The 23,376-nt window shown below is 35.7% G+C and overlaps 1 protein-coding gene across 4 annotated transcripts; it reads right to left on the reverse strand.

The window, feature by feature from the left end:
- Nucleotides 1-1,344: 1,344 nt before the first annotated feature.
- On the reverse strand, nucleotides 1,345-22,936 carry LOC102685888 (uridine-cytidine kinase-like 1). 4 transcript variants are annotated; one of them, XM_015364838.2, is made up of 15 exons: nucleotides 22,826-22,936; nucleotides 16,519-16,712; nucleotides 15,836-15,942; nucleotides 13,671-13,841; nucleotides 13,102-13,173; nucleotides 12,576-12,765; nucleotides 12,093-12,154; nucleotides 9,004-9,023; nucleotides 7,503-7,601; nucleotides 6,622-6,715; nucleotides 6,261-6,323; nucleotides 5,589-5,711; nucleotides 5,121-5,228; nucleotides 4,825-4,981; nucleotides 1,345-4,557 (listed from the first exon to the last, which is right to left on the reverse strand). In XM_015364838.2, exons 1-15 carry the CDS (start codon nucleotides 22,897-22,899, stop codon nucleotides 4,478-4,480), a joined length of 1,614 nt encoding a protein of 537 aa, XP_015220324.1. In that variant the 5' UTR covers nucleotides 22,900-22,936; the 3' UTR covers nucleotides 1,345-4,477. The 4 variants fall into 4 exon arrangements, with proteins under 4 accessions (XP_015220324.1, XP_015220325.1, XP_015220326.1 ...); XM_015364839.2 differs by lacking the exon at nucleotides 9,004-9,023 and adding an exon at nucleotides 10,162-10,178; XM_015364840.2 differs by lacking the exon at nucleotides 22,826-22,936 and adding an exon at nucleotides 20,019-21,016.
- Nucleotides 22,937-23,376: the final 440 nt, after the last annotated feature.

A 23,376-nucleotide genomic window follows, 5' to 3' on the forward strand; every position in this document is an offset into this window, starting at 1 on the left:
ATCATGTGTTGTATGGGTTTGAACATAAAGTACATTGCTAATTTAAACGTTTGAGGTCAGAGGCTGACCAGAGGAGCTACAAAGGTACATGTAAAGGTAGTCTTAATATGGTCAATGCACTACAGGAAACAAAGCACAGATCTTCAAATCAACAGGCAGGCAGCCTGTGACCTATTATTTTTACAATTCTCTTCTTCTTATTTCCAGAGCTCGATGTTGTAAAATCTCTAGCTGCTTTTTACTTACGCAAGTCCATCAAGAAGTGTGAAGTTCAGTGCTTGTACATCCAAGACTTTATTATTTGTACATTTCAATACAAACAATACAATAGTTACAATAGTTAAATTGGCGTGTGTGCATTGCTTGTCCATATAGGTAAGTGAGTTCTAAATGTTTCACTTCAATACACAGTGGATTAGAAGGAAAAGAACCTGATTTATGCTGTTATGGACGGTTTGCTTGTATGCTGTTCCCGCTGCCGAATCTGATGTAAACAGTATTCTGTGCTTCCTCTGAACATTTTTCTACAGTGTGGGTGTGAGCATAAGGTACTGGCTGGGTGAGCTTTAAAAAGCTGTTGTAAAATACGACTAAAATTCCAGTCAGTAACAGAAGAACCTTGTGGCAAGAAAGCAATATAAGAACAAGGCCTTTAAGCACACTTAGAAGGCCTTCTTTCAAAAGTCATATTATCAGCTGCATTAAGTGACTATTATTAAACCCACTAAAGGGACGTAGCACATTTGAGACATTTCAGATCACAGTTCCCCAGTCTCAACTTCAGACTCCTTTTCTTATGAACTCTGAACTTCTGGAAACCTTTTCAGTAGTATATGGAGAGCAGAACCAAGAGAGAAAAAATTAACGTGCAGAATTATTCTTAATGGAGGCGTGATGTTAATTTGGCCCAAAATTCCAAAAACTCCAGTTGTTTTTACCATTGTCTTTTTTCCAGGGCATCTACAAATGCAATATTCTGTATACTTTTAAAATGGAAAAATGGAAAACGTTTAAAAAGGAAACCAGTTTCATTTTAAGGACAGTATTAAGAGCTTTCCTTCTGGATCATCATTAATGCATGCACTGGAGCTTAAATTTTGTTTCTTGTTTGTGCATTAATATTTCACAGATGAAAGAAATACCCTTGTCTCCTGCACCCCACAAAACATTCACGCTAGTGACCGTGATGTTTTTTTTTTGGATGAGCTTGACTTAATGATTCTCAACTGTAACAGTGTCACGTCTATATCACAGGAAATACGAAGTCTGGTATTGTTCAAAATGAAACTTGCTAGTGGAAAATATTTTTTAAAGAAATAAGAAGGATTAAAATATCACAATTCATTACAGACTATATTATCTTTATTTTGGGTTTTAGCATCTTGCATCATTTGACACAGTACTGGGCTATGACCTACTTATGGAGCTGTTCTAAAAGTGCAATATATGTGGAAAAAGCAACAAACGATTCATTGCATGTTTCTACTGAAAAAACAATTCTGAAAAGCACTCACAGCTATTAATATAGACATTATAACAAATAAAACTTATTTACCTGACTTACAGTATGCTCATTCAATAGAGGTGAGTTTAAGCCCAGCACTATGGTATTGTCACTGAAATGTAGCCATGATGGTCTTAACTTCATCCAAACAATACGAAAACATTTCAGTGATGATAATCACAGTTCCGATAAAAAATACAACAGAAATTTTAAAGAAAAAACAGTTCAGGTGACACAAAAAAGCCAGTTCAAAGCCATATCATATTTCCTTGAAAAAAAAAACGTTTTTAAATGTATTTTACTTTTCCCTTGTGCATTAAGAAACTTTAAACCTCTGCATGGGGAAAATCGTTATTGGGCCATGTGATAAGTTTTATTAAAATAAAAAAAAAACATTTGTAAATATATTTTTAAATAATCCAAAATGTAGCAAATTAGCTTATGTAGTATTATTTCACTTCAATTTAAAATTTCATGCAAAATGTAGCTCAAAAACAAACAGCTAAATTATAATTGAAGTTCTACATAGATGACGTATTTATATGTTCAAAACAACATTTTTTTAAAAACTTGCTGGCAACTAAAAAAAACTGTGCTTCTGTACTTTTTCTGCAATGATAAATAAAAGAGCAGCATTTAGAATTGTTTTGAAGAAAACAATAAAACTCCACACTCAGTGCACACTAAGACTAACCTGAAAGTTATAGCAATTCCAATGAAAAAAAAATAGTGCTTTTAGGTCCTTCTACTGTATCTGGTGGGTTTATCAGATTTAGGTTTTATAGCATTTCAGACTAAAGTTTTAAATATATTTTAAAAAATCAAACCTATGAGAAAACAGGAGAAAAGCCTTAGACATATCAAATTAGGGCAAATAAATTCAATACTTGACTCACAGAACTTCACAACAGATATCACCAAACACTTGTATAAATATAATTTACTACTACTAAGTACATAAATAGGAGTTGTTCAATACATTTTGAGTTAGAGTTAATCCCATTTTATATTGCTTGTTACACTTTTTTCATTCAACCATAAAGATTTGTGATCTAAATTAAATTCAGATTTATACATTCTGCCTGCCACATCATTAAATGAATAATGAATGTATTCAATGATTCTGGCTATGCCTGGAGTTTTTATCAAATTCAACCCATCAAACTAGCTGAAAACCGAATATCAGTAAACTTATAAAACAACAATGAAAATATCTCATCATGCAATATGTTTCAAAAGAACTCCTCTACATCTTTAAGTGTTGAAAAAAAATCCTACACTTTGTTCAATGTATATTTGTAAATTAGCACACAACAGTGAGTTGCACATAACTTTGCAAACTGTTCTAAAACACAGCATATACTGTGTGAAGTACAAATCTCACACACATTTACTGTACGATCAAGGTAAGCAATGTTGTTCAAACTGAATCGCCAGCGTAGGCCACAGTTATCACATGTACTAAGTGTATGCTAAAGATTTCAAATATATTTCTCTCATTTAAAAGTTACAATGCCCAGCAATGAATACCTAACTTTAAACAGTTCTTCCAGTATGCTGAAATGGAACACAGCAAAAAGGACCATTAAAAAAAGAAATACAGATTCATTAATACAGTCCTCTCAAACATTTATGATTCTCCATAAAAACCTTTGTTCTACTAATAATATAATCACTGCACTGCTTCATAATCTGTACAGTTTTAAAAATGCTAAGCCGGTTTGTACAGCTCATTTGAACAAATTATTGTATTTAAAACACTTTGTATTTGTAGTAATACAACGTATACAATGAACAAGGAGTGCTGAACATATCGAGGTAGAAAACATCAGTCCCTACGGTGTCAAGTTGAAACAAAACAAATAAAAGTGTAAACACTATTGTGGTAATTAAAATGAGAAAATCGGATACAAGTCATTTACCCTGAAGAGTGCAGATGTTGTAAAACTATTCCATAAACAGTGCTTTCAGTACGGAGCTTCTCACTTCGCTTGTTCATTTGATTGCCAATTTATATTCAGGTGTTTATTGTGCACGGCTATGGTAACACATATAGTCAGGCAGGCTTCACCTTCATTGACATACATTACCTTAATCTGATGTTCTCTAGTTCTATTTATGCCACAAAGAGAAAGGAAAAACAAGGGGATATAAATATATATACTGTATATCGACTTGACTGCCACTGTGTATTTAAGGCTTTCTGCAAAACTATGTCCTGCAAATGATTCTCTCTGCAGCTTCTGCAAGATAGTGGTTTGGTCACTATTGTTTTAGCCAAGGAGGGGAAAAAAATGGTTAAAAACTGTGCCGCCCACACAGTTTTCCGATGCAGTGGTCCTGGCAACACTTTGTGTTCAATGCGAAAAGAAACGTACACCTTAAGGTAGCATTTAAGAAATATTCTTGAGGGTGAAGAAAATTTCTTCACCCTCATTCATATAAATAAAATAATTTGTGTTGTTGAATACAACTCAAAATATCTTTTACGTCCTGTTTATCATCATAAAGGTACTGTATGTAGGGGAAGGTTCTGAGCAACCTTTTACTTCTTCTGCAGGTAACATTCCATTTCTATATCTTGTTACGCACTAGGTTTGAACTTTAAACAGCTATACAAAGGGCGATATTGTTCTTAAAAATAAAAAAAAATTACGTATCCAGCCAGTGATGTTTTTTCAATAAAAATATACTCATATATAATAATTCTTCATATTTATGAAGAGTTATAACATTATTTTCTAAATCCAAAATAAAATATAAAAATCTGTTAAATATACATATTTATAGTCTTTACTCTGTCATTTTATAGCTTTTCAAAGCGTTGCATGGATCATTAAAAACACCCATGAGCCTCTTAATTTCAAAGGAGAGCTCTGGTCCCACACCTTGCTATAAGCGTCAGAGCAAGTTGACTGCATGAAGCTGCCTCAATCTGCAAACAGTTGAATTTTGGAGCTGGAAAGCCTGCTGTCAGTAACTTGGTTCATCCAGATCATCGTCGCTCCAATCAGGAGGGGCATCTGTTCCAAAATACCGGTCACCGAAGTTACCTGAAGAACAGGCAAGATATGAATTTTAACATGGATATAGATAAAAAGAACAAGAATGGCAACAAACGTCTGATGGCCTGTAAGACAATCTAGCTTGTCTGGTTCCTAATAACTGATTAATTCCAGACATCCACAACCCTTCAATTACAGAAATGCCTCTGCTTCTCAGTTTAAAATGCACTGCCCTCGTATCCACTGTGATCTTCAATGATGTACAAACCACATGATATTAAGACTTTTTTAGGAATTTTCATATACAATACTAACCTATCCCTGGGATGATGTGAAAGAGGTCATTGACTTTCTTGTCAACAGCGGTGGTGATAATCTTGACCTGAGGGAAGGCGTAGGCCACTGAATGAACTCCCATCTCAGCCATCAGCAGGGACACCAGGAAGATCTTATCCTCCTGAACATCATGGTCCTGCACATACAAGACAACAGTACAGCCAACCTGAGAGAGACTGAAGTTCGTCTGTGAGAAGATTCTGACCACTTGCTTGACCAACTGCTTAGACAGCAATTCCTCTTCATTCCTTATTTTTCCCTTGATATATACTCACCAGCAAGACTCGTACTGCCATCATAGCAGCTGCTCCTGTAGAAACGGTGCAGTCCATCAGAATCACATGGTCCTCACTGATATCCTTTGGAAGCCTAAGGTAGTGCAACTGAGAAAATAGTGAGATTTAGGAACTGAGTGAGCTGAAGAACTGCACCTGCTACACTACACCAATAAGAAAATACATCAGAATTTTCCGAAACTTAAAATAATTTCTATAATATGTTCTTAGTGTCTTACCAAGAGTTTCATGTATTTGATATTTTTATTGCTAAAAATATAAATCTTTGTCTAAAATTTATAAAGTTATAGTGAATAGCATAAACAATATTTTGTATAAGGGAATGATTTTAATAGTTAATGACATATAACATGCAGATTTGTGTATATGCGTATTTTTTTAAATAAACCTGCCATTGTCCTGAAGGTTATTCCCAATTCAATTTTGGCTACATTTTGAGAGGCACACCTCTGGTTCTCCTGTGTCCTGGTTGGTCTGAATGAGGATCTTCCCAATTCGCACATCTTTACACACAGCTCTGAGGGCGGGCTCCATTGTCTCCCCCGCACGGAGGATCGAGACCCCTGTGATCTAGACACAACGCCCTGGTTTTACAGTCAGCAACCCACAAACTGTCATGCATGCAATACTGAACACTGATGATAGCATTAGCGCCCTTTTATCTTGCTCCTTAATACCCATTCAGGTACCCATTTAGCTGGTTCTTAAAAAAAACGCCAGTAAGATTCAAACACTGCTTGGTGACTTTATTAAATATCTACTATTTTGTAAAAGGTAGAAATGCAAATATCTAAAGGTATTACCACCAGACATCTTTGAATAAGGATTCATTCATGCATTTTGACATGGTTTATAGATTAGTGAAGACAATATTTTGAAATGTCTTTAAAAACAGCATTGTTTCATGAGCAATGTTAAGAAAAATCCTTAGAATTATACATGTAACAAAACTGTTCTTCCCAAACTGAGCAGACAGTGTGTGTGAGATCGCAATACGGTTAGAGGGATAATATGATCTCTTTGGGCGTTTTCTCACATCCAGAGCTGTCTGTTTGATTACACAAGGGAGCAGAATGAGTCCAGTGAAACACTGAGGAGAAAGCGGGATTCTGTACTCACTCTTATGCCATGAAAAGTTCTTCCGTCATAATCCTGCCCTTGGGGCGTCTGAACTGTGCAAGCCTACACGGGGTTATGAAAATCATACTCTGAATTTAAACCAAAACAGAAACCTCACTTTTCCAAAACAAGTTTTGACCTTACCACTGATATTAAATCTGTAATTGTATTTTATTTTGTAATTATTTTACTTTTTTCATTTGGTGCTTCTGTATTAGAAACTATTTTTTAAATATCACACAGTGAAGCCAGGTCATCTAAAGATCATGGAATTTGCTATACAGTAATGTATACAGTAAATGTATAACTAGGTGCTTGGAAACACAGGAGGTGGGCTTGAATTAAAAGAAGCAACACCCACCTGAAATGGCAGGAGGGAGAGAGCATGCTCAATGAGCAGCCTCATCAGCCTCTTTGAGTAAAAGATGAACTCATCCCGACTGGTCTCCTTATTTCTAAGAAAAAACACACATAGAGATGAGCTTGTGGTGATTCAGGGGAAACTAGCCAAGGCGATGGTTAAAATAAAGATAGTTATTGCCAGTTCTTTTAAAAAACATTTAGTAATATTTTTAAAAAAGAAATATATAATTACATCACCTTTTTTATTATGACCTCCTTATTATAGCAAGGCCATGCAGTACGATGGATTTCTCAATGCTACAGTAAATGTGTAGCTTGAAATGTCTAAATATTAAAAAGCAATCTATAATTTTCAGTGAGCAAAAAACATTCATTTTCTTGAGCTACATTTGCAGATACTGTTTTTTTTTTGGGTCCAAACCAAGAAGCTATGCATGCCCTCATTTCGGAAGTAGGCCAAATCTCATGCTGCTGTCCACTTGCGGAGAATGACATATAACATTCTGTAAGGCACCCAGCAATCACTTCTGGGAAAGGCAACTGTTAGTCAATCACTTTGTGCATTCATAAATAATGCAAAAGATGTTAGTCTTTCTAAGTGTAATACGGTGATCATTTTTATTATATTTGTCATGAATGTTTCTAAAGCAAAGCACTTAGGGATGCCTTCTCTTATGAACATAATTTACGTTGGTATACAGTACATATAGGCTTTACACATGGCTGTGGGCCTGGAGATAAAAGACCTTGCAGTTATTTTCAGTCTACACTATCATATGTAAAAGGTCACAGATTGCTTTGCGATAGGTTTCTTTTGAGATTTTCCACTGTCTGCCCTGGGAAAGTGCAGCAGGGCTGAGACAGGCTTGGTGGTCTCACCTGATGATGGTGTGCATGCCTTTGACCTGTGGAGTGCTCTCCAGAACGCTGAGGGTCTCTGGCAGAGGCTGAGACTGGTGTGCCGAAGCCAGCGCTGCCCTGTAACACCACAGTACAATCCGGGCTCAGTCAAGTCACCGAACACTCTTACTAACACATAACCATAGAAGGCTCAGAAAATCAAACCAATGAACACTGCATGAAATACAATTACCAATACTCATCTGAAATTACAGAATGCATGTGCTAGCAGACTAAAATACAAATAAATATATATAGAAATAAAGGATGTAAATATAAAATTAAACAAAAATAGTTATGTACTAAAAAAAAGTTATGGAAATGCATTTTTGCATCTTCACCCAGTAAGTGAAAGAAGCTAAAATAAAAATTTTCAAAAAGAAAATAGATTTACACTCCCAGGAATAAAATGCAGAAATAACAACAGCAAGAATAAAACTGTTAGTTGAAAAACTGAGGTCACAAGACACACTGCAAGAAGCGTTATTTCAGAGTTCTAATCACACAATATACAAAGTGCACATACTGTAAAAGTGTGACTGATGTGGAAATGCACTATTCATTCTAATGACTATTATAAATTAAAAATATAATTGCAATGCCATAATTGTAGTGCCACATATGAAACCCAAATTGTTGTAACATTAACTCATTTACAGTACATACAGTACAAGCTGTGTGTGTATCAGCACAAATAAACACATACAATAGACAAGCTACTGAGAAGATGACAATTTCTCTTACTACAGAAAAATGAAATGATAATATTATAGATCTTATTTAAGTGGAAGAGAAGTGGTGTGCGTGTTGGGGGTGGCACATTGTTTAGCACCAATGTGTAAAAAGTGAGCTTCATTAAGCAAAACTGTGTGCAAAAAATCATTGAGGTGAGGAAAAGAATGTGAAATGATTATTGTGAAGGAATATCGACTGATTTGCTCAAAGCGGGGAAGACAGAAGGACAAATCATGGATGTATGACAAACAGTAAAGCAGCAGTTACAATGAAGGTGCAAAATTACACTGCCTTTTTCCCCCCCCAACACAAAATGCAAGGTCCTTCCAAAGAGTAAAAACAAGTCAAAATTTCTGTTATTTCAAATGCAAAATAAGTCAAACGATACTGAATTCAGGTGTGCACAGCTCTAATCCTTTCAAAACTTTGTACGATCTTTTCAATATCCATTACACCAGATACATTGTTTATTTGGATTCCTAATGCTGCTGTGCAGAATTAAAAAAAAAAAAAACGTTTTGTGATGTATGACCACTATAGATCAATGTTATGAAAGTTGCTGTAAAAGTGTGCTGGATTTTCTGCTCTCATGTGAATTGGGCCCGCGACTGGGACTTGAAGGAATGGAGCTGTGCAATCTGAGTTGTAATATTCTACCCTGAGCCACATTCTCACACACAGCAGAGACTTTTCATCTCTCAAGGTTTGACAAGACACTGAAAACTCAAATACAAATTCTTCTCACATATCCCAGCGCAGTTTCCTCTTTGGATAAGGGTGGTTTATTCAGAGCAGAAGGGTGGAAGGAATCACAGAATAACCACAAGAAAAGAAAACAAAAAAAACATACAAACAAAACATCAAATGTATGAGTATTAAAGTTATCAGGTTATCAAAGTGTGTGACAACACATACACTGTGCACCCTTGGTAGAACACTTTCACAGAAAAACAGAACACTGCTATATTTTATTATTTTAAGAAACACAATTTAGATAAAGTCATGCGTGTCTTCCAATTTATAACATTTTTAAACAATTTAATCTGCAATTATGCATTTAGCTACTTACACATTCTTTTTCTAAAAAAGTCTGTTTCCACTCTGATTGAAATATTCAGCTGTAAAGCCTTTCTTTTCAAGAGTGCTTAGCGTGTATTCAGATTGTCACTCACTGTTAATGTAATGTTTAGCTGAAGCTTTAGGCCTTGATACTTCCTGTGTCTAAAGCAAGTAGTGGGTTTCCTTTCTGTACTCTATTGCGGCCAACCAGCTAATGGAAAATTGAACAGTGCCCCCGTCTATCGTGAAAACACATCTTACATGCTGGAAACTTTATAGCTAGTAAGACACAAAATTCAACAACTGCTACATAGAAGGAGAAGACTGAGGGTCAAGCCAGCGTCAAAGAACAGAAGGTAATATTTTTAGACACAGAAAGCTAGAGGAAAAGATTATTTTTTTCTCAGACATAATCTAAGACATTCTTAATCATTCAAACTCCTGCACTTAGTTCACAGTTTTTATTAATGCAGCAGTTAATCTTCGTCAGGTGATTCCCAGCTGACAAATTGACCACCTAGCATTTCCAATTATAAATTTATTTTTCACTAGTTTTTATGAAAAGATTACAAATACACATTACATAAGAATGGATAAGTATAGTATGTAGGTTATTGCATGGAAAAATGCCAGATATTTAATGTAAAACATCCTATCATCCTATCTACAGTATTGCTGTACAGGAGTAACATGTTAATATGGCTTAAGTTCTAAAATCAATGATCAAATTCAAACTTTTAGGTTTGACTCCAGACACAGAGAGCCTGTATCATTTAAGTGCAGCAGTTTATTCAGATAAGAACATGCCTTGGTCTTGAATAAATGAAACAGTGTGTTACTCTACCTGACGCTGAGCTCACGCTGTGCAGGTTACAGTGAGAATGCAGTCCATGTAATGCAATGCCAATATCATAATCACAAAGGAAAAAGATTAGAAAATGAACTTCTTTTCCTATTTATTAGTAATAACAAACACCGTGCAATTACTGATTAGAGCATGTTTTCATTTTGCTAAGAGCCAACATAATAATCAATCTTATTAAAAGACAGGTTCTTTGACAGACGTCACATCTGAAATTTCACTCCAGAAAATGACCACCAAATACATAAAAAATCATACGATGGTCTCTGTCAACATTACTAAAAAGCAATCTGTACTTTAAAAAGATTACTTCCACTAGGTGGTGCCAAACAAAGCTTGCTTAGCCTTAGATATTGTTTAGTCAAGTGCATCAATTGAAATAAAAACCTGTAAATGTTGAATTAGAATGGTATTTGATAATGTTGACACATAGCAAAATGTATATTTTGCAATACCAAGAGCAGGGGTGACCAAACAGCTTTCAGTGAAAATAAATGAACTACAGTAGGTCTAAATGGTCAGACAGTATAGCGTTTGAAAAAGACAGTCTAATCAGTTGTATTGTTCTTTGTTTGTTTTAAAGGACGATATTTGTATTTGCTTTCACATAATCAATATGCTTATTTTCCAAAAATGAAAACAGCCTTGGACCCCCTGATTGCATCACAAAGTGTTAAATGGCCCAAAACAGTACACAATTTGAACAACAGCAGAAACCAATAAAAAAACCAGTATCCCTTTTATAAGTACTACTATTAGTACTGACATTTCTAAATCTATCATTTTCATTTTATATTCCTTAACACAGTGCATACTCTTTAAGTAGTAATGTATTATGTCACACTAGTTTGAAATTAAAAATGATGGAATTATCAAATACCTAATAGGAATTCATGTATGGAGTGAACAACTGTCACTGAAACTATTCTTCAATGAAATTATAACATGGGAATCTATATGGAGTTTACATTACCTTATGTAAACTAAGAAGAACAAAAGAGTGGAGTAATAATTGAAGGACCACTTTCAAACTGATTAGGATAAATAATTTATGAACATTTTAAAAACTACACATTTAAGGGGTATAACTGTAACATCTATGCAATATATTGATATCACAGGATACTGCATTTATTAGTTTCAGACAATGCATTAATAGAAAGGGGCAGTCTTTCACAACATCAGCCATCTTCCACGTGACAGATTTAAACCCAGTTACAGACCACAAGTTCTTACGGTTCGATTTTCATTGTGCTGCCAAATTATAACTGAGTAAGTAACAACCCTTCATTCTCCACATGTAGAAAACAAGTTACGGTTTGCCAAATGTCATGTTATTTGATTAAAATAGGCTCTTGCAAGTTACAACACACATAATAGACAACATGAAGCAAATATTTTAGGTGACTGGAAATACATTGATACCAACACATGAAAACTCTGAAATGAATTAAACATAGCTGTGCCTTTCTAAAAATCGTTTTAAAAGGAAATAATACTGATGCCAGCAGAGCTAGATTTTCACTTGTTCTTGGAAAGAGTTCATTTTAAAGAAATGCCTATTAAAGAAATGAGGCATACCTGAACTATTTAAACTCTACAAATAAGATTTCATTGTCAGTTATAAAACAATTGACTTCTTGCACAGAAACTTCCAGAATACAGCACAGCTGTTTCTGTAATAATGAAATTAATTTTATAGTGTGCTTTTCATATTACAAATATCCCCCAAAGGCCTGTACAGAAATCTACATCTATATTGAAATACTACTGTTCAATGTAATAAAATATTAAGCACTGCTTGGCATACCAAAAGCAGCAATATTTTATATGTCTTTCCATATAAATCAGAGCTATGGAATCTGTATGGTATTTCCTGGCACCTTTTTAGGTATTAAAGCACACACACTTACCTCCTCAAGCTGACTGTGAACGTGCTGAACTATGAGATCAATAGCTACCATGTTCCCTCCACCTGGAAGAGTTACAGTAAATTTTAATTTTTAAACAAAAAGACAAAAATAAAAACAACACAACGTCCTCCACACATTTGCATTTGAACACAGTAGGTTTGTCACTCAGGTTAACACGAAAAATGACTAAAAAATAATATGATCAATTAGAAAATGACTCAAGTCCAGCAAACAAAATGAAATATTTTTGCATCATCTCAAGCTCAAAATGAAAGTGCATTACACTGCAGTTAATACAAACATGGACTGTGTTTCTTTACTTAGAAAAGGCCTTTTCTGAATGGTCCAGATTTTGAAACAACAACAATCCAAAGAATTTAAGCGTGCTTTATTGATGAGGAAATGGAAGACCTACATGTGAAAAACAGATCCTTTTAAAAAGTTGGTGGAAAGAACAACTTTGAAATGTGAATCAGTTTGTACCCCTTGGGACGACTATATCAGCCAGACGCATAGTGGGTTCAATGTACTGCTCAAAGGCAGGCTTCACAAACTTGTTGTACTGTTTGATGACGCCCTCAATGTCACGCCCACGCTCAGTTATGTCTCTGCGTAGGCGACGCACCAGACGGATATCAGAATCTGTATCAACAAAGATCTTCATGTCTAAAAGCTGAAACAAACAGAAAATAGTGTAAGGTTACGTGTTGCCAATTGGTACTTTGCATCCGGCTTGAAGCGTGATGGAAAAACGTTACAACGCTCTAGAAAAATGGACAAACCCATTCCTTCGCACTTACATAACTCTTTACAAACCAAACCAAAACTGATGACTGAGAAAATGCCCCGATATAATATCACGATATAATTACACACTAATAGAATCACTTTCTACTCATACTTGTTAGTTAAAAAGTTCAAATATTGTTAATAGTACCCCTGCAAAGAGGCAGAGGGGGGATATTTAAGGAAACTGGAGAAAATGAGACACAAAATAATGAATACTTACCTTTAACAGTTCTTTGTCTGCAAAAGACATAATGCCCTCAAAAATAATAACACTGGCCCCATAAACAGTTTTCTGGAAAAAAACAAACTTTGTGAGTGTTTAAATGTCACAGATAATTAATTTACATCTCCAGCTAATAGGCCATTATATTATATATTTAATATTATATTATATTACATTAAATCTTAATATTTTGTAAATAAGCAATTATCCAGACAACAGCTTAGAAGAATATGGATTCTGACAGAAATCAGAGCTTCACATCAGAATATACAGAAATGTACTCTCTTAAAAATCCTTAACAAGATTAGCCTTAAATGCTCAAATGTGCTGGTGTGCAATTACCTAGTCTTTTCTATTAATGAGATACTGCCAAATGGAAATCTGCCTTTTGGTTCAGGTGTAGCCCTTGCTAGTACAGGTGACTGAAAGATTTGTTTCTAGTTCAATTAAAAGACATAGCTTTGGTTTACATACTCCACCAAAGCATGAGCCTTTAAATACCAAGGGCCTCAGGTTGTAGGTTTAGTTCCAGGTCAGAGGTTAACTGGGTGTGCTCATGTCCTTACCCATTCCTTCTGCCTGCCATGTGTGGTGAAGTCATATACAGGGATCTTCACACTCTTGCCCTGTTTCAGTTTCCTCAGCGTGTACACCAGCAAGGAGAAGTCAAAAGCATCTGGGTGGTCGAAATTGTAGTCGTTACTGGCAGCCAGCTGCTGCTCTTCTGGAGAGAGAACCTGAGGGGAATATGCACACAAGTCACTGCCCTGTGAATGGAATACGCCTCTTCCAGCAGTCCAGGCTGGTCCCATTAAGCAGGTGTGCCAGAATTTAGATCAGCCCTCCTTGGAAACGGGTAGGCCTCAGATTACACTGTTTTCATGACTTTTGTCAACACTGAACAGGTGCCTGTTAAATTATATGCCTTAAAAAGAAAGGAACGGCCATCATAGTGCTATACAGACCTGCTGTGTGTCATGCTGAAAACAGAAATCAAGGAATAAATGTCAGACACTACCGTCATTTTTATGACATGAAAAAAAACAATGTAAAGATAGACAAGACAGAGGAGAAGGTGAAGACGTTGCTTTACAATACTCCTACTACATCCGGTTTTGCAATTTTATTTTAAGGTTAAAGTCCTCATCCATTCAGCATATAAACACGTCTTTGTTCACATTTCTTCGTTTTGCTAACCAGGCTGAAGATGAGGAACTCGTAGGCTGCAAGACCAAAAGAGCTGCAGGAAACTCTAATCATTGATTAGATTCAGCTATGCCACAGAGTTTAACACCTTCACTTAATTTTTTATTTAACACAAAAAACACCAAGCAGTAAAAAAAACTGTTTTTAAATTACCTGACTTTAATCAGTTAACAAAAGCAAGCCAAGTGGTGGTTCCAAATATATATAATTAGTTTTTACAACCAGATATTTGTTTCTGAGACTTATATCTAACTAAGGCTTTCTTCTTTATCAATTAGAAGAACACCAGAAAGAAACAATACAATATTTGATAAAAAGGTTTTTAGAATTTTAGAACAGGTTATTTAAGCACTACTTTTTAATCTTAAACTTGATCTGCATGGAGCAGCGTTTACATACTGTAACTCATTGACAACTGACATTGAAATAGTTTAGTTTTTAATCTTCACGTTTTAAAGACCATCAGCCTTCACCAAGTATTCCAAATGTTTGACTGATAGTGAAACTTTCTTTTCACCAATAAACTATACACACTATATCTATCTATACTTTTCATACCTTTAACCTTCCTATGAAGTTCTTGTCATTATGTATTTCCCACAAAAGGGAGTAAAATGAGAGGCATCCATTTCTTTACTCAAACAATAACTCAAAACATTACAAATGAAACAAATTTGATATATAATAGTGCAATATCAGTACCAGTGCACCAGATGGGGCCAGTGAGATACTGGCTAATTTGAGATACAGAAAGTGTCTGAAAGGGGGAGGTGTTATTGTGAACTAGGATCGCTTTCATGACTTACTCACACAGCACCCTGGTCCCTGGCTTTACTGAGAAGGATTACACAACCTGAAAGCATTTGTTTAAAGGGGTGACATGCTATTAGTACAAAGGATTTAGTTCACAGTAGCTTTTACAAGTTAATACACCTACACCTAGGGCTTCCCGGCAAAAAATTGATTTTACAATACTAATTACTTTGACATGGTCAAGAAAGAAATTTAAATGATTTTCTGTGTGCAGAAGGGGGATGAGAAGTGTTTCTCTCTCAATAATCCGAAATCTGGATCTGGACTGCCACTTGTTCCCTTACAGAGCATTCCTATTCAATCCCATTAACATGCTCTCTCTGCTTTCCAGCTTTGCATCACAGAGGCTATAAATGAACATCAACATACCAGATTAAGTGTCTTTCTATTAAGCATTGTCCTGACTGGCCTGGAGATCTGAAAGCAGGTTGAATACAAACACCATTTTTTTCGAGGCCACTCACAACTCACAAATCCCTAAATCCTTTGAGTTCTGATGGTACACATCAGTGATCACGTGTGCTATTTAATAAATGGAGTCCCTCCTGGAACTTTCAACAAACACCAGTAGGCAAAAAACGTCACATTCGTGGGTCTCACAATCTTAGCCCAGATAAGGTTGTTAATAGTGTAGAATAAGATCAGAGAGCGCTGACTGCAGACTTTTCTCAGTCCGGTGCTGTCGGTACGGTACATGTGCTTCAACCCTCACCTTATAAAAAGAATCCATAGAAAGAAGGACGACCCAGGGCACATCCAAAGCTTCGATGATCTTCCTGGCCACTGTTGTTTTCCCAGAGGCACTGCCACCACACAGTCCTGTGCACATTCGGGAAATGTTTGAGAACAGAACATCTTTCCAAGAAAGCAAATCATAAAATAAATTATAAAATAAACTGTATTTGTAAAAATACTAAACCCTGGGAAAACCTCAAGAGGCGGTGATGGCATATTCCCAATAACCACACTCACAACAGCTGGCTGAAAAATGTGAAATAGATCATTTGAATAGGAAATGGGAAAGCCTTTGGAAGAAAGCTCTTTGTAAATCAGTCACTTATTATCTAAGGTGAAAGTTATATGCCCACCATCATGGCAAAGCAAGACAAGAGTCAAGAGGAAATCAGGTGAACCAATATTGTTCCTGGGAGGGGATGTTTATCTATTGGGTTTGTTATCAGCTTATTAAGGGCTAATGACAAACATTTTTAAATACATTTTGAAAAATAAAAGGGTCAATGCTGAATGCCAGATAACACTGTATGTCCTTTTCATTTTCTAACGGTTCATTATACTATGATGTTGACCTTTCTGCCCGAGTTGTACAAATGGGAACATTCATACTGAAGAGGAAGTCATAACAGTAGTATCTGTTGTGGAGCAGGTGACACTTACCGATTACAAAAGCTTCTTTTGACTGTGTACCATGTTCGTTATACCAAGGTGGCCTCCCTGCGGTATAAATAGTCCTTTTGCTTGTTCTGAGTAAAGGTGGCTCAGACTTGCACTGGCTTGTGGTTCTCTTCCGCGGAGAAAGAGTTGTGTTCACAGGAGGGAGTAGTCTGTCTAGAGAATCTTCACTGCTGCCGCTGGAATGAAGACAATAAATCAGAAAAAGACGTTTTTCTGTCAAGTTCTCTTCCATAGCTGAAGTAGCAGTGGTAAAACTCAGATTTATTTTAGAGTATCAGCATTATAGCGCATCTGTTGCTCTTTTCATGTTTTATTAGAAAACTAGTACATTTCGACTATGAGGTCTTCTTCAGATTAAAAAAATCAGTGATCAGACAAATCTTCTGTCAAAATAACAAGACTCAAAATTACCCAAATCAGACACAAAGTTGGTTGCATTTCCATATAATAATCATTGTCGATTTGTGCAATATTTCACCCCAATCCAAGGAAAATAAATTACAGTATGTATTACTCATTTATCAGTCACAACAACACAAAATGAACATAAAATGCATCAAACACTATAGTACAGCAAACCAGTTTATTTTATATTTTCCAATACACCTCAGTGTGAATATAAAATGTAATTTAATTATTACTATGGAAGGCCACCTAAACTGTTTAACCAGTAAGGGCACTAACTAAAAAAAACAGGCTTGAGTTCTATACAAAGTTCTGTATTGGGTTTGGTCTAAGTCATTTAACAGGTTTCCCAGGCCTGATTATGGAATACATCAGCTTCATCTGCTTTCATTCCATTTGATTTTTTTCTTCTGAAACTAAGCTTAATCTATCCGGTTTTAAAAAACAGTGTCTGGTCTTAACCAGTGACAGAATGTAAATGTCAGTAAATAACATTTACATCAGAATTCACTTCAACTTGTTTTATTATTTCAAGGTGGAATTTCAGTGTTACGAATGCTCAGATGTGACTGCTCTTTGTCATTCCCAACAGTATCTATACATCTTTAGTTGAGAAGAAGTTTAGAGAGCTACCGGAAAGGAACAAACTGAAAACAGAGCTCTCCTGAATTATTTCTGGGAAACAGTACACCTAAAGAAGATTCTTTTTGAAATTGTGACCTGAACGGAGAGATGGAATAAAAATTCAATATCCTGTTCAGTTAAGAGATCTGTCTTAATTACTCAAGAACTCAGCCTGAACAAATTCCGGGACAAGGAGCACTGTTTTTTGTGGTTATATCTGAAATACCACACAGTATTAAATCATCCTCTATACGTTAACACCCATTAATACAAATCTCTTTATTACTCACTGCTAAGTAGATTAAAATGCAGGTCATTTATATTCAACCTTACAATGCCTCTCCAAAGACTACTTTTATATACTCCTTTCTTGTACAATTTAAGTTTTTATTACTACTTAGAAATTTACTACACTCAGAACATATGTGATAATATAATAATGCTGATGATCAATGCTGAAACTAAGGCAGGCCAAAAATACCATACCAAACAGACAAATCAACTGAATGCGAAATTCAAGCACTGAGCCGCACAACTACCTAAATTTATCATTTTAAATTTGTGTAATTAATTTGAGATGTATTAGCACTGTATTTCCTTCAATGCACCACCCCTTAGAAGTGAAATAAACCATAATTATTAAACAATCACAACATTTTCCTGAAAAAAAATCTCCTGTTTAACAAGGACATAAAAACAAAAGCACACCGTGAAAAGGGACAGACATAAATTAGGTTCAAGTTAAAAAGGTTTGGGGATGAGAAATTGAGTCCATTTGTTAAAGAGGTATTCTAACTGCAAATGAGGGGAAAAAGGAGTCATTTTTAGTAATACATAAGGAGCAATTAACCTTTCAATTGTAAAAAGATTTTTATTTTTTTAAGTAAAATACTGTAGTATAAGTAAAAATGTAGTTTACAGGGACATCAGATGATTAAAACATTTTAACCCTGTATAGGCTACAAAAAATAAAAGAATATATAATAATAAAATAAAAAGAAATTATATAATAATTTGGGTCACAACAGTGTAATTCTATGAAGATACTAAGTGGAAAATACCTAGAAAAGTATTCTACTAAAGTAGCCACTATCATATTAGTCACCACACAATGTGGTACTGTGTTAATCACGATAATTACTAATGCACAGTATATTATAAAGCACAAAGAAATATTATGTGTTAAGTAAAAAGCTGCTTCTTACATACCAAATAATATCAAAATAAAAGGCTAAAAAGTGAACAAGTAAAAGCAGTCTATTTGTTCTGTTTCTGTAATGATTTCAGAAGGGTCAAAATTAGGCTTCCTATGGAAATCTCCCCCTGCCTGTATCAATCTGCATAAGAGTTGCATTCATGTGTTGAAAGTCTTAGTCTGAGCAAATTCTCTTGCTACTAGGAAAATGAGACACCTGGTGACTGTAAACAAGAAAACACTTTTTCAACATACAGCAATAACCACGTACGTATCCAAGGGAAATGTTTTTTGTCTCGGTAAAGTTAGAAGAAAAAATAGTAGGTCTTGCTTACAACTTTGTAAGAAGAATTTGAAAATAATATAATTAATATGGTAGACCCTAATTTGTTTTGAGATTATATCTATAATAATTAGTGAAGTAACAGCAGTGCAGTCAGATTACGTTCTGTAATTCTGTAAGAGAAAAAGTTCACCTTTAAAAATCCAATTTTTCATTCACCTAATTTGCTATATATGAATACTGCTATTCCAAAAAAGTGGCAGCATTTTCAGCTTTGCTTGCTTTTCAGGCAGAAACTTCATTAAAGAGCAGCCAACAATCAAACATGTATAGTTGCACTACTGTATATAACTATAACTGTCAAAACAGAAACAGTATTACTTAAAAGCTTTAGGTGGTCTCTATCACAAATTCAGAACTCCATTGACTATATTTTGATTTCTAAATCTTTCAACAGTTTTTTAAGCCAAAACTTTGGCTCTGATTTAAAACTGTATGTTTTAATACTGAAACCATGATCCACTCTGGTCCATCCATGATCAGGTAACTGCATTCTGATTTCTTTTCTAATAAGTAGCTTTTTAAATTGTGAAATGGAGCAACAGCTTCAAATGTAAAACAGGGAGATTGTTTTTCCAAGTTCCATTCTTCCATCATTTTATTTCTTACATCTCTCCCAGCTGGACATTCCTGTTTTTACTGGTCACTAACCCGGACAGTCTTCAATAGCAACTACAAAATTCCTCTTTCACTGTCATCTGCCAGGGTTATTTATACTGATGTTCCCTTCTACAAATCAAGGCTTCCCTCTAATTAAAAAAAATATAGTCGGCAGATATATTGGAGATGATCTTTAAAAAAAAACATCTCACTATAGATACTACACAAAATTTTCGAAAACAATATATACATACTGTACGATACAGTAAATAATGAGCAACCAAACATGAAGGAAGTAAAAAAAAACAAGCTTACCTGCCATCGGACCTGAGAGCCCAACAGCCAGATATTCTGGCACCGGAGCACGATGGGAGAGTATTCATATTTAACACGACAAACAGAATTATTGTCACTTGATATAAGTGCTTTATAGTCACTGCAAATTGGCATATAATAAGAATGTGCACTCAGTCTTAGTCACGTTTTCTTCCCTAGGGCAAGGTACTGGAGTGACATAGTGGGGGAAAAGCAAAACTATACGTTTAACATTTGTTTGGCTTTCTCTTCACTTCTTTCACTGCTGTGGGGCTGGATAAGAACATTAGAAATGAAACTGCAATGGCTTTTCGATCTCAACTCTACCAACAAACATAAGCGGATAACTTATCCTACAGATTATGTTCGTTACATGTTATTAATAGCAGCAGGTTCGTAAGAGACCTGCCCCCCCTTCACCCCATCCCACTCCACCATTCATCCACCCTCCCCTCTCTTCAACAGGCCTGTTTTGGAGCAGGCCTGTCATCTGTCTCTGACATTTAGTATCGCAATTTTTCACCAGAGGGGGCAAGTGTTCCTGCAGGGACAATTCAGGAGTGGGGGTGCTGTTCTTCTTCTCTCCTGTTTCTCCTCTCTCTCCGCTAAAACAGAAAGTGAAAAGGCACCAGCGGCGCAGATGTTTTATCCAAGTCTCGGACTTTGCAATGTGTCCTGTGTGCCTGACAAGGAGATGGCACTTGAAAGCCTGCTGCCTCTTCAAATTCACGCCTGGCTTTTTTTGCTCCGTTCTTGGGTGATATGCATAAACAAATTGCTGAAACCCAACCCCTCCCCAGCTGACTGCTATTTTCCCCAAGGCCAGTGTGCAACAGCACTGTTCCTATACCTTGTCAAGCTCCTGTTTTCCAGCTCCTGCTTTTAAAAGACACTTATTAAGCAACAGGTGACGTGCAGGCTGAACTGTGTGTGGTGAACAGCCCTTTCGGCACCGAAAGGATATTTTCATACTGGCAGTTTCTCTTAGTTACTAAACAAATACCTGTTGGACCTGATAATTACACAAGGAATTGTGCCTCCAGTTCCATTTCTCCATCCAAACAAATATGACAAGCCCCTCCTATTTTCCTTATTGTCTGACCTCTACACACAAAAGGTAGTTTTCAGGGCTTTTAGTAACAGACAACATGCTAGGTTCCCTATTGTACTGATGGAGTTAAGGTCATTCAGTTCAGCAGTCTCTTTCAATCTTGCAATCCCAACTGCACCTATATACAGTAGGTAGTGTCAGTGACTTTCTTATTCTTTAGAAATGTCATATCAACCAGTGCATCCTGATATATCTCCAAGACCCAGATAAATGTAACCTTTAATGTTCAACTTATTAGTTTATCTTAAAATTGTGTTTTTTCTTAAAAAAATGAATACAACTGTGTACATAAATTAAACCTCTGTCCTGAGGCCCTTCCTCAAAGTGAGGTTTGTTTTTGTATTGTACAATAATAATCTCTAAAATAGATACAACAGTTGTGTATTTTTTGTTTTTTGCTTTATGTATTATATAGTTTATTAATCTGTTAAGGTCAGATTTCTCCTAAAGCCCAAAGAAGCCCATGAAGTATATAAATTCTAGTTCGCAACTCCCTCTTGTGGTTCCCATAGAAATAAGGAAACATGCTTGGATTAGGTTGCACTTGTGGTAGTTTGTCATAGGCTGTCAGGTCATGCTGTATATTTAACAATTTATATCTGGACAACAATCTGACTGTTTCACTCTCGCTAAAATACAAATGCATCCAAACTGTGATTAAAAAAGGACAATAGAGCTTTTTCCCTTTATATTTTATACAGCACTTAGTTGGTTTTGTCCTAATTTATTATAAGTAATTTACTCTCATTGTCTCAAGTCTGGGTTTTCCCCTAATCCAGTCAGTATGCATTTATTCAGCTTTACCATGAACTGACTCATGCACTCTAATAAAACTTCTCAATTCGCTCCATTTTATTGTGCTTTAAATATTTTATAGCTTAACCATTATAAGGGTTTATAACTTTTATAATAAATTTACCGAGTTTCCTTCAGACATGACACAAGATTTACAATTACTACCATTGCTGATGATGATACTAATTGGAATAATACGTAACCAAACGACACTATACGGAACTAAAAAAAAAAGGCAAATACATTTAGTAGTTCTCTTAACTCTTTTAATGTCGAGTTTTTTTTTTAGCTAAAACCACGCTTCTACAGCAATAGAAAATAATTTAGGATAGTTGTTTTGAACAAAAAAAAACCAAGTATTGATTTATGAAGCTAAATTTAGAACGCCTCCCATTGAAACATTAACAGGTTGTTCCTTAAAATGACATGCTAGATCGACCAGCGTTTTTGCAACCTTTTAGTGATGCCGTGGTGAAGTAAATGTGCCATTCGGAACACGAATATGAAAAAAAGAATTACCTCATTTCTAAAACTGTCAGAGAATGTTCTAGTTGTAAACTGTGAAAACCCTACGGTTCAAGGTCCAAAGGGAAGGTGAGGTTTAAGTTAACATTCAAATACTAAGTAGGTGGCCAAGATCGGTTTAATCTATTCATCTATTAATCCATTCATTTAGTCCGTAAAAGACAGTATATCGCGCTATAAAATGACTTCCTGTGTTCGAAAGCGACACCATGTGTTTCGGGTCTCTGTGCTTCGTGGTAACCATGATGACAAACCGCGTCAGGTCATTGAAATCGGCGTTGCTTTTGCGTTAAACAAGCGAAGGCTAATCAAATCCACATGCCGCTTAGGGCACACGTTCAGACGAAACAGAAAACGCACAAACCACCCACTTTACCTGTCCGACAGCGAGGATCCCTTGTTCACGCTTTCCATATCTGAGACCCCTGCCTTTCTGTACGCGGTAGACATTGTTATTCTTCTTTTGACAATCAGCTGTAGTGGGAAGCTGCTCAGTTTGCACGCTGGAAAATGTAGTTCGGCTAACTAGTTGCACCATATCGTATGTGTTGCCAACAGCAGGAATGGTCTACAAGTCCCACAATTCACATGGGCCTATTATTCCGGTCTATTTTTTTTTTTTGGTTTGGTGAAGATAAGTTCATATAAGGGTAGGTTTTTAAAACTAGAAACTACCCTTCCGGTTTTTTTTTCATCGTGCCAACTAAAGAAATAGAACTATGAAGTTGGAGGCACCATTACGTCAGCCGTTAGTTGCATACCGCTTGTAAACCTTGGATTGCCGAGTACTTAAACATTAAGAACGTAACTTAGTTTATCAGTGCATGCGAATTATTATAAATACATTCAGAATTTCACACAGCGAATGCTATGATAAATTTGTTTTGTGTTTGCTTCACATGTGCTACAGTATATAGGTAAAATGCA

This window comes from Lepisosteus oculatus, chromosome 16 (genome assembly GCF_040954835.1).
Source record: "Lepisosteus oculatus isolate fLepOcu1 chromosome 16, fLepOcu1.hap2, whole genome shotgun sequence".
NCBI classification, from domain to species: Eukaryota; Metazoa; Chordata; class Actinopteri; order Semionotiformes; family Lepisosteidae; genus Lepisosteus; species Lepisosteus oculatus.

Excerpts from the sequence above, each read along its gene's own strand:
- LOC102685888 (XM_015364838.2), bottom strand. The coding sequence starts at position 22,899 with ATGTCTACCGCGTACAGAAAGGCAGGGGTCTCAGATATGGAAAGCGTG. Across the intron at positions 9,024-12,092 it reads TTCACAGTCAGCTTGAGGAG|AGGAAACTGCGCTGGGATAT; the intron begins GTAAGTGTGTGT and ends CCTTATCCAAAG. Across the intron at positions 5,712-6,260 it reads GAACTTTTCATGGCATAAGA|ATCACAGGGGTCTCGATCCT; the intron begins GTGAGTACAGAA and ends CGTTGTGTCTAG.